This window comes from Lissotriton helveticus, chromosome 9 (genome assembly GCF_964261635.1).
Source record: "Lissotriton helveticus chromosome 9, aLisHel1.1, whole genome shotgun sequence".
NCBI lineage: Eukaryota > Metazoa > Chordata > Amphibia > Caudata > Salamandridae > Lissotriton > Lissotriton helveticus.
The window spans coordinates 940018382-940030600 of NC_136070.1; the positions used below are offsets into that span (position 1 = coordinate 940018382).

General features: G+C 43.5%; 1 protein-coding gene across 1 annotated transcript in view; it reads right to left on the reverse strand.

Moving 5' to 3' along the window:
* Nucleotides 1-12219, reverse strand: part of LOC144782045 (inositol-tetrakisphosphate 1-kinase-like) — a 227703-nt gene that overhangs the window by 25604 nt on the left and 189880 nt on the right. Inside the window, exons 3-5 of the mRNA XM_078661176.1 lie at nt 11821-11943; nt 5955-6072; nt 661-762 (exon numbers count right to left, since the gene is read on the reverse strand). Of these exons, the coding sequence (XP_078517302.1) occupies nt 661-762; nt 5955-6072; nt 11821-11943 (343 nt within the window). The remainder of the gene's footprint in view (nt 1-660; nt 763-5954; nt 6073-11820; nt 11944-12219) is intronic.

Genomic DNA, 12219 nt, shown 5'->3' on the forward strand with positions numbered 1-12219 from the left:
GCAGTGGATGCAATATATTTGTCATGCAAGATAGTCAAGGTATGCACAATACACATGGCACATAATCTGATGTTTTATGAAGTTAGATAGCCAACCAACCAGGCAAAATTGTGAACATTAGTACCACTGGGTAATAGTAACAGCTATTAAGTCAGAGCCTTCAGAAAATGTGATCAAACAAGCACACGGGTGATCCTTGGCTTTGCAACAGTATCTTAAATTGGAGTATTAACAGAAAGTTAACTGGTTCAGGTTCTGTTCTGTCATGTTGCTTCAGGGGTGTAATGCATGTTGTAGCCACTAGGGGGGCATCTTCCCACTCCGTGAAAGGAGGCCGTGTACATGAAATGATTGATTGGGTATGTCACCACCGATGCCCGTCTCTCCTGGATATACACAACCTTGACCGACCTGTGGCAACAGTGCCCCGCCTTTTACAAAGCTACTCGTCTCCCTTCTCCCTCCAGCTGAGATCCTGACTTCCTGTTCACCAAGATAAGGAGCCGCGCTCCCACCCGAGGAATGTGGCCAATCTTTGGGAGCGGACTGACCCTACATAGAGTGAGTTTAGTGGCACCGGGTACGCCTTGTCTCTACTTCGCCCAAAGTTCTTCAGAACCTGTGAGAATGATTAACATGGCCGCCGACGGACTGACTCACTGAAGGGGAAGGTGAGGCGCCGCTCCCTGACTTGTTTCCGGATCTCCTGCTGGTCGCTCGTGATCAGCTCCACGTAGGGCGGTGAGAAAACACGAGTGTCCGCTGCGAAAGAAAAGGAGTGTGTGTTAGACACGTGATCACATAAACTGTTATTGACGATGATGTTGTACCATCTGAATCATCTACACCCCTCCATTCACACCAAAGTTCACACAGTGCGAGAGCACGAGGGAGGCCCTTGACTTTTGCAACCCTACGTGAAATTGCCCATGTAAGCCACGCCTCCTTTGTGACAGACACGCACCCAGCAATCATGAAGCTACTTATCATGCACATTGCACTCTAAACTAGGACTAATCGAAATACTGGCATAGATGCATCAAGCTAAAAACCTTTTATTTGCAACTGGTATTTTTGCATTTGGGATGCATCATCCCAAATGCAAAAATCGCAATTTAAGAAATCGCAAAATTGCGATTACTTAAATTGTGATAGCATTTTTCCAATGTTAAAAGTGACGCACCGGCGGCGCAGGTGGCTTGTAAATAAGCTCCTCTGCATTTTGCGAGGTAGACTCAGACGTCACAGATCTTCAGCGTAAACATATTGCTTCAAGAAACTGTGCGCTACCAAGGTCATTTCATTTATACTTCACGCTCATTATTGTGACGTCAGAGGTACGTAAAAAACGCAAGCAACGTATATGAGATTGGTGATCACACTATGTTTTCTCTTGGCACTCTGAAGCAGCTTTCTGACCCCTTTAGCACTATATGAAAGCAACAAATATATAATAAATAGCATCACATATACGAACGTGGAAAGAACATGTTGTAGCACATCTTTTACACTTAGGCAAATAGCTTTGAGCTCACTCAGATTGAAAATAAGTTAACCCACAGCCCCAATTCATTTAGGGAAACTGATTTATAAGCTGTACTTTTCACTGTCAGAGAGCAATTTTGTTATTTTATTTTTTATTTTGAGAGTTTTATAAAGCGCGAACATGACCCAAAGATATCAGAGTGCTGTACAGAGCAAAGGCAGTTTCCGTTACATACATCTTATAAAAACAAAAGGTGTATTGCATTGATTATAAAATATTACTTTGTCCGCCCACACGAGGAGTCCTTTGCATCAACACTACTACAATCATTGTCCTCATGGTCTGATCATGTTCCACCTGTGATGACGATGCAGGCTTGTGGTGGAGAGAACCAAGTGTTGTAGTGTAGTTACATTGCTGACTCAAGGTCAGTTCAGTCTGGGAGGAATCTATGAAATAAAATCCTTTAAATTGAAATACATAAGTAATAAATAAATTGTGCTGCCGTTAAGTTTTTTAAAAGGAAAGTTTAGAAGTGTTAAAAGAAAGGGGAGGCTATGATTTACTTTCATATAAGCCTCTCAGTAGCAGTCTTCAGATCCACTAACAGTATTGCAAGTACTTTGGGAAAGAGATTCCTCCGCAATAAAGTGATCCAGATGTGAGGAAATAGTTTCCTGAAAAGTGGAATGAAAGGATCATGGCAATCTTTCCCTCTTGGTGGCCCGGGAAAATGTCTGGGTGAGACAAATTAAGGAGGTAACAGGCTCAACAGTTTGAGTTCTCTGCACCCTCCTAGGGTGGCCCAATGAATGAGTGGTCTCAACCATTGGATCCATGGAGGTGAAATATTATTTGGGGTAGCAGTCCTGCCAAGAGAGTGATCAAGTTCAAATGAATAGAGGGGGCATAGGCTTGGGTAGAAGGTAACTTCAGTAGCTATCCATGGATACCAATTCTGGCGGCTCAGAGACTGATTTGCCCACTCCATAAATCTGCACTTGACCTCTGGGCTAGAGATTCAACTACATTGGCGGCTCCTTCATAGGGGCATTGGGGCGTCGCCCCCCTGCTTTCTCGCAGTGAGAGAAGCAGAAACATAAAATAGTAAAACAACCAATTTTTGTTTCTGCTTCTCGCACTGCGGTGATTTATTTTGTATTCAGATCGCATTTATTAGTTTATTAAGTTTTATAGAGGGCTGGTTTGTGTCCTTTCTGACATCACAAAGCGCTACGGTACAGGTACATACTGCAGTGCCTCTTGTTAAGTGCTTCAGTGTGCTCGTAGCTAAATTTCCCTTATGTTTACTTCGTGCCTTGGTAATGGATGGAGAGCAGAGAACAGAACATAACCCTCCCAGAAGCTGTCTCGTGTCTTAGCGCTCTTTTCACCTCCATCAGCCTAATCATAGGTGCAGTAGATACCACTTAACGCACTAACAGCGCTCAGCAGCCTGGTAGGCACACACAGAAGGGCTCACTTGATTTCACTAAATGTGTGACCTGAGATGGACAGTCTTGCTCACTTTGCCACTGGATTCAAGCAAGCCTGGCTGAAGACGGCTGAAATGCCAGAAACCGGTCCTAGGAAGCTTGTTTCCGGTCCAGGGAAGGCATGGCTTGGCAGTTCGGGCTGGACTGTTCCCATGAGGCACAGGGTCAGACTGATTTGCATATGGCCATGTCAGAACTGGGGTGGCAGAGTGGGCTAAAGAACGGTGAGGGATTAGACCTAGATCTGTTGACTGGGTGTGAGTGTTTGATTGGTTCAGATGCTCCGTCCATCACCACCCCCTTTTGTACCGGTTTGTTTAACATAAGTTGGCAGGGTATGCTCAGACGTGAGTCCCTTGCTCACTTTGCCACTGAATTTAAGCAAGCCTGGCTGAAGACGGCTGAAATGCCAGAAACCGGTCCTAGGAAGCTTGTTTCCGGTCCAGGGAAGGCATGGCTTGGCAGTTCGGGCAGGACTGTTCCCATGAGGCACAGGGTCAGACTGATTTTGCATATGGCCATGTCTGAACTGGGGTGGCAGAGTGGGCTAAAGAACAGTGATGGATTAGACCCAGATCTGTTGACTGGATGTGAGTGTTTGATTGGTTCAGATGCTCCGTCCATCACCACCCCCATTTGTACCCCTTTTGTACCACTGAGATGGACAGTAGCACAGCAGGACGCTTAACGACGGGAGTCACTCATTACAGACGAGGGAGCGCTTGACAAGGCAAGTTGTGGCTGGAGGAAGTTTACTGTTGTTAATTTAACTAGTAGTTACATATTTATTTGACGTGTATGGTACTGCTATTATTTTATCTTTGGGTTCAACGTGGGCTTAGGTTTCAGCAGGGCCAATAAACAGAGACCTTTGCTTTGTTATCATGTCTCCGCTCCTCATTTTACCAGAAAATGTGCGGCTGGTGACTTCAATGTTTTTTATTGCTCCTAAACACATGTGTTGTGTCTCTCGAGAGAGTGAGGCGAGGCTCTTTTTTGCTGCACAAGACCCGGGGGTATAAAGTGTGGGTGAGCGGTCACTCCTGCATGGATGCATTAGGCAGACTTTCTTTTTAGCTGGACGAGTGGATTGTTTGCGTGGCATTATTCGCTCTCTGATTCTTCTCCAGGCCATTTAGCTTCCCTTGGGCAGTGAGTTATCACTGTAAAATAAGATGTACACACTACTGTAGAGCGCGCTAAGCATACATTTGTAATAACAGATTTAGCATTCCAAAGTAATTTGTAACGTCCTGGCGCAGAGCAACACTTCAAATAATGTAAATAGAAACTATGGGATTAACGTCAGGGAGGTGCGTTTCTTCTGACTATCCCGAGTCTTTGCAAAAGAAATGTCACACTTCTATTTTAAGATGGCTTCCTTGTTGACAGGCCGTGAACAGAGTTTAACACTGTGTTGTGTGTTTTCTTTTAATTCCTTCATGCCCCCTCCTCAAAGCCTAAGATGTGCATTGTTTTAGTTGATAATAACTGAAACAAGCATTTGCAATGCAGTGACCTGCTAGTTATGCCCACGGAAGCTTCACCCAACCTGTGCCTACCAACAGCAAACATTTGATGAACGCACCGTGCACATACCTGCAAACAAATGCACAAGCCAAACCCAATGCACACAGGACGCATAGAGCTAAGACTATATACATTGCCACTACACCTCAGCACGCAAACACCTCATGCTCTCTGCATACCACCAGACACAATTCTACACGCATAACCTACAATCTAACCCCCCCATATAGGACTACAATCTGCTATAAACTACCAACAGAAAGTCAAATGATGTATGCTCACTGCCCCTATGAAATCCAAGGTGTTTACTTGCAGTTAAATGAAATAAGGCGTTTGTTTATTGAATGGTTGTTTGTGCATTGCTGATTGGATATAATGGATTGCTGCTTCGAAAGTGACAGAAAAGTCGTATAACTTTTGGTGCCGGATTGAATGCATTGTAGCACTCGGAACTGGGCAATTTGTCAACAGTGCTAACGGATCATGATTGTTAATGTCAAATTAAGAGAAGGTCGTCGCTGATAAACGTCTTAGTTTTTTGCTGGGTGCAAGGATGAGCGCTCCACAGGACTGTGCTGCTGTTGCTGAGCTGGGTGGTCAGTTGTCCATTTCCGGCCTTTGCAGGTATTTTCCCTATGGCATCTCTTGCTGAGTCTCTCTAGCAGTGATGCAGTATTGTGCCGCAAAGAGGGTGACATCATGTTGGCGCTGCCTGTTTAAGTTGGTTTGGTCAAGGACACGTACTGTTTGTTGAGCTTGCAGTGCTTTGCCTGCTGTCTGGCTCTGGTGCCTTGTCATCAGACCTCAGAGTGGTTGACACCTACCTGCTTTCTCAAACTTGCTTGAAAATGCAACATTTGCCCACTGTTTTGTCAAAATTTTCATGGGGGGGGAACCCCCCCCGATCCCCCCGTAGGTGGTTTAGGCTCACTCGCCACTCTCGCTCGCCGCAATGAAGTACAACAGTTGTTTTACGCCTCAACTCTTTCAAAGGTCACCAGCCGCCACTGTTCAACTACAAATACAGATTCACTCAGCCTTTCGTCTTTTCAAGGAGGAGTAACAGTAAACACTTTTTACTTTGCACCGAGGCGCTTCAAGGGGTGAATGTGCACTTTACAAATACATGTTATGCTACTATCATTTTAGAGGGGTTTTCCATTGAATGCAATTGACAATATTTATTGCTAGTATTTTAATAGGTTGTTGTAAAAGGGTGATCCCACTGAACTCAAAGGAGGTCAATCGTTATTGCAAGTTCAATACGAGGGCCATCCCATTCAAGCCAACCAAGGGAAATTGATGTTAGAAGGATGACAGCAGATTGAGAAGTGGCAGTCTTGCTACTAAGAGGGTGAATGTAACTAAGAGGGTGAATGTAATCCTAATGGCCGGAGACCCCATGCGACTGAGGGTACAATATAACGCACACATGTACTGACCTTGGTATAAGGACTGCAGGTTGTGGAGCAGCCGATAGGAATCAAATCGATCCAGGAGCGTTCTCATGGCTGGCAGAGGATCAAGCAAGATGGTGCTGGTGGACGTCTCCAGATAGGCCTGAAAGGGAAGGACAGCCATGTGAAGTCGACGCTGAACCATTCGTCCAGCCAGACCGATCTTCACTGTGGTGCTCCTAGTAAATTTAATATCAACACCTAGAATAATTTGACATAGTGCTTTAGGTCCATTTGTGCAATTTCAAAGTGCTGTAAATAACAGGTATTATCTTTACTGGATGTATTCATATTCAATTTACCAACATGCAAAGGATGAATGGCTCGTTAACCTGCTGGTGACACAGATGTCAGTAGCAAGTGCTTAATTCCAAGAGCGATAATGCCATGATGTGTACTACCAGCATGAAGCATGGGCCCCAACAAACTGTGCCCCCAAAATTACAAACTAGTGAATTTATCTCAAACACAAGGTGCCTTCTAACACAATATCGAGTTCCTACCCTGTCAAAACATCTTATCAGAATATCGACTGCTGCGGTATTGTGAAGGTAAGTGCACATACACATAATTAGGTTACTATAGGTAAGCATAGATTTACTATTCTTAATTCTACATCTACAAATCGGACATGTACTATACACATAGTACATCCATGCTTACCTACATATGCTTACCTTTGAGATATTGTGGTAGACACTAGTCTGGATACAATATTATGATCAGGAGGATATTTTGTAACTCACTGTTGTAACATCCATCCATCCAGAAGCTGAACCGCTGACCTGGCCTTCCTCAAATATGAGGAACACATAAGAACTTGGAGGCAAAAAATACTGGGGCTTATTTACAAGCCCCTTGCGCCGCCGGCGTGCCACTTTTTCCCATTTTAAAAGTGACGCACTGGAGGTGCAAGGGGCTTGTAAATAAGCCCCAAAATCCTTATTTCAAGGATGTTTTTGGAATACACTTTGTTCTATTCTCACATAAAGAAACAAATAAGTTCGCCTTTGTCTCAGCTAATCTTCATTACGCAGATCCCTCGTATTCCTGGTCACAGCCCTAACGCTGTGAGAGATAGCCAACCCTCTGATAGGCCCCTCATAGCCTCAAAATGTTTTTTTTTAGAATCCTTCCACCAGGCAGAGTACAATAGAACCATCCTCTCTCACTGTTCTTTTTATGTAGAACACCGAAGCAGTACCAAGCAAAGTCAAGGTCAATGATCTGTGCAGGCGTGGAAGCGGTCTAGGAGAAGGAACAGTAGGGCTCACTGTAATCAAGACTGATAGTAAATAATCAGAGAGTTACCCCTTCACCACTCTTCATCGTCACATCCCCTGTATTCTGACATTGTCCAAAGCAGTAAGAAGTAATGGACCGTCAGAGCGTCCTTGTTGTCTCAAAACAAAACAAAGAGGAACCCTGGACATCCATTTCGGAAATGCATTACAAAAGTATTGAGAAATGACCAGATGGGCGCCATACAGTTTGGGCATAGCCACCAATTTATACTTGCCATGACGTCAGCCACAGATCATGTCAACCGTATTTGCTTATAAAACAGTAATTAAACCAAGTTGTGTTCATAGACTAGAATGATCACAACCAAAATTGATTAACCAATTACTCAAGGTAGCAGTGCACAGATTCATTGACACTAGTTAGCAGTGAACACACCCATCTACTCTAAGTAGCGGTGGACGCACTCATCTACTGAAGCTAACAATGAGCATACTCATCTTCCCTAGGTATCAGTGGTTCTACCCATCTACTCTAGGGAACAGGGGAGATTCCCATCTACTCTTGGTAAAGGTGGAAACACTGATCTACGCTATGTAGCAATGGACATACTCATCTACTCTAGCTAGCAGTGCAAACACTCATCGACTCTAGGTAGAAGCGGAAACACTCATCTACTCTAGGTAGCAGTGGAGACATCCATCTACTCTGCTTAGAAGTGGACACACCCATCAACTCTAGTTAGAAGTGGACACACCCATCTACTCTAGGTAGAAGTGGACATACCATACTCATCTGCTCTAGGTAGAAGTGGAGACACTCATCTACTCTAGGTAGAAGTGGACACACCCATCTACTGTAGGTAGAAGTGGACATAGTCATCTACTCTAGGTAGAGGTGGACACACTCATCTACTCAAGCTAACAATGAGCATACTCATCTTCCCTAGGTATCAGTGGTTCTACCCATCTACTCTAGGGAACAGTGGACATACCCGTCTACTCTAGGTAAAGGTGGAAACACTGATCTACGCTATGTAGCAATGGACATACTCATCTACTCTACCTAGCAGTGCAAACACTCATCGACTCTAGGTAGAAGCGGAAACACTTATCTACTCTAGGTAGCAGTGGAGACATCCATCTACTCTAGTTAGAAGTGGACACACCCATCTACTCTAGTTAGAAGTGGACACCTCCAACTACTCTAGGTAGAATCGGAGACACTCATTTACTCTAGGTAGAAGTGGACACACCGATCTACTCTAGGTAGAAGTGGACATACTCATCTGCTCTAGGTTGAAGTGGACATACTCATCTGCTCTAGGTTGAAGTGGACATACTCATCTACTCTAGGTAGCAGTGCACACACTCATCTGCTCTAGGTAGAGGTGGAGACACCCACCTACTCTAGGTAGCAGTGGAGACATCCATCTACTCTAGTTAGAAGTGGACACATCCAACTACTCTAGGTAGAAGTGGACATACTCATCTGCTCTAGGTAGAGTTGGACACACCCATCTACTCTAGGTAGAAGTAGACACACCCATCTACTCTAGGTAGAAGTAGACACACCCATCTACTCTAGGTAGAAGTAGACACACCCATCTACTCTAGTTAGAAGTGGACATACTCATCTACTCTAGTTAGAAGTGGACATACTAATCTGCTCCAGGTAGAGGTGGACACTCGCATCTTTTCTAGGTAGCAGTGGATACACTGATCTACTCTTGGTAGCAGTGAATGGTTTCTCCTCCGTGAAACATGGACCAAAGGAAATAATGAGAGAGGCAGTAACTTGTAACAAGCCACTTTGCTTAACTAGAGGGCTATCTCTTATAGACAGAGCTAGCATTGTCATAGACGCCTCAGAAGGAAAGTACCTTGACAATAACGTAGGCCTTTAACGGACATAGTATGTCGTACCTTAGATGTTTTTCAAAGACAGCTAATATTCCAAAGGCCCCCATTACACAAAATACATAAATATACGGATTGAGGAATTACATATAATATTTGTGTAGATTTCTGCATGTTTGCCGAAGCATAAAATCCTAAAAGAGTGCACACAGAATCCTACAAAAATCAAAATTCCAGGTTGCACGCCTAGTCCTCTGGCTGCATTTTAGTTGACCTCCTGCAATCGACTTGAGCAAGCATGGCGGAAATTAATTTTATTTATGTCGAAATATTTCCATAGCAGAAACGCAATCCTGTAGGACATCAGAGAGCTTTACAAGTGAGAGAGGCCAAAAGGAAACTGGATGTAGCCGACAAATATACAAAATAAGTTATGTCATAATATTTACAGCACATGCGGAAAGAATACCTGAAGTTTGTTAGACGTAGAATATACAAATGGGACAGAAGTTAGGGAGCAACTGAAAATAGGTTACACTGACAATAGTCAGCACTGGTTTGCATCAGGAGGACATTAGTTGTTTGCATGAAGAGGAAATAAGTCAATAGTGGTTTATACCAAGAGAAAATGAAAATCAGATTTATTGGAGCAGTCAGGGGGTTGTAGATGTATGGTTCACCAGTGCTTTTTTTAAAACTTATATTTGAAGACAAGAAGATTTCACCTACTTATTGCAGATTTGAGACGTGTTGACGTGTTGGCTGGAAAGGGGCGGAACCATATGAAACTTTTCGGAAAAGTAGGGTTTGCAATCAATGTAAAGTTTTGTGTCTCCTTTGTATATTTAAATTATTTGTCAGACACTTAGCAGTGTTTAGTCTTAGGGCCTTGAAAATGATGCAAGTAGTTCTGAAAGTGCGTCAAGCTGCAAGTGGCAGCTAATAATTTCAGTACCAGTGCTTTTTTTTCTTTGCAGTTTTATAAACACAAACTTGGACCAAAGGCATTAGATCACTTTACCGACACCGGGACTCGAAATCTTGTCCCAGTTCCAAAGTAGGCAGCGCTGGCCGTTAGGCCATATCTCCTTCCTTCAATTTGTAATCAATAAGGCAGTTGTCGTCTTACTTCAGGGGAGCTTTGCTGGGAGACTTGTTAGCACTTAGTGCCGTTACTGAGGATGTGATATTACAAGTTCTTCCAAAGATTGCTCAAAGTCATTCTTGGGATAAAAGTTTTATCTTATCTCATTGGCCAACCTTGATAGTAGCCATTTTTCAGAGTCTGCAGTGATAGGGCATAATTTGTATTTCAGTTTTCCCCTATGCCATCAAATTTTGAATAGAGTTAGGAATTGTCTAAAGCCTACAGATGATTATTTTTCGATTCTTAATTAAATTTGCCTATCACCTGCCTTCAAGCGATAAGTACTATGCAAGAAGTCCAAAAGCCCTCCAGAAGATTAAAAAAACACATGACTGAACCTCGTGATGTGGGCAGAAGTGGTAGGCCAGTCGTTTGTTTAATAACATTCACCAAAAAAAGGTCTATACCATTCCATGGATACAAAGTCTTTCCTTTAGAAATATACAGGCATGTGTTTGTATATGCACATGCATGGCGAATTGTTTTGTCCTCTCTAATGAAAACAATCAATGTACCTTTTACCAACTGCCCTCCCATCAACTGTCTAGTACCATTCTGATCCAGGTCCTAAGAATGTGCCAAGTCACTACAGGTATGTCGATTTACCAAAATGCCAGTAGTAGTGGAAGTCACATCATGCATCCTTTGACCCCTTCTCCCACCAAAAGCCACTCAATAGCCTTTTGTTTGCGACTGAGGGGTGGGGGGTGGGCAGGAAACAAAAGCTATACAAAGTATCTTGGGTTACTGTTCATACTATACCCCTAGTAATAATAAACGGTTCCCTTTGGTACGATGTCCCTATTCCTACACATTCATTCAATCATAGATTCACAAACCCATAAGGAGAACATTATAAAAAATATAAAAAGAAAGCTATAAGGAAAAATCCTACTCTGCCCCTGGCACTGCCTTCATCAATTCCAGTGCTCGTGAAAAGCCAAGGCCATGTCAGAGATGCCAAAGAGCATGCCAAGAGTAGCAACTGCTTGCTTTGACTGCACCCTATTAACAGCCATCAGCTATTTCTTGTGACACCTGTTGAGAGGTAAAATGAAAGGAAATCAGAAGACACTAGTCAGCTTCTGCCCTACAACTGGAGATCTTCAACAAATTCCTGGCTGGGCCATCACCTTTGGACATTCCACCTCTAATTAGCCATGCAAATCATTCCCCCAGCAGCAGCCGTTCTTCCATATGGGTATGCCATTGTTAGCTCCTTTGCTCAAAACAATAACATTACTGAAAAAGGATAATTTATAAAGCTTCTACTATCCCGGACGAGGCATTGCAGCACTTTTCAGCAAGTAGCAAGTTACTCCAGAACCCAAAAGGATTAGTGGTGGAATAGTATAGGGAAATATGAGTATACTACTAGTATATGGAGGTACGAGTTAATTTGAGCAGAGGACATGTGCGTCTGTTAGTTGGATTGAATAGAGTAATGGAGGGATAGGAGAGACAAGAAAACCAGAAGTGTTAATTGAGAGCTCATAGTAAATTGAGGTCTGGGATGAGCAAAGGAGAGATGGAAGAGCCATTACCATATATATATGTACATGTCAAGCACCACCCACAGATTTTTCAAGCGACTCACTCTCACCTGGAAGCTGCGGATCAGGTGATGAGACTGGATGTCATGGCCGGATTCAACGATCAGGTCGGAAAGCTTGTGGATAATGAGATCGAAGGGGCCTTGGTCCGAGATGGGCCTGCTCAGATCAATCTGCAGACATATTAAGGAAATAGTTGGTGGGACTGGTATCCTAGCTGGCGATAAGCTCTATCAAAACCTCAATCTATTATGTAGTAGCATTCAAAGTACAACCAATTTTCACAGTGTCTGTTAGAACTGGGGGTCTCTAGTTGGCAGAGGTAGATACCTTTGACCAAATAGGAACCCTTGCTTCTAGTCAGGGAAAGGGGATTACACTCCTGGATAACACCTGCTCACCCCGTGGGCAGACAGGCTTATCTCAGAGGCAGTGTATGAAGCATTTGT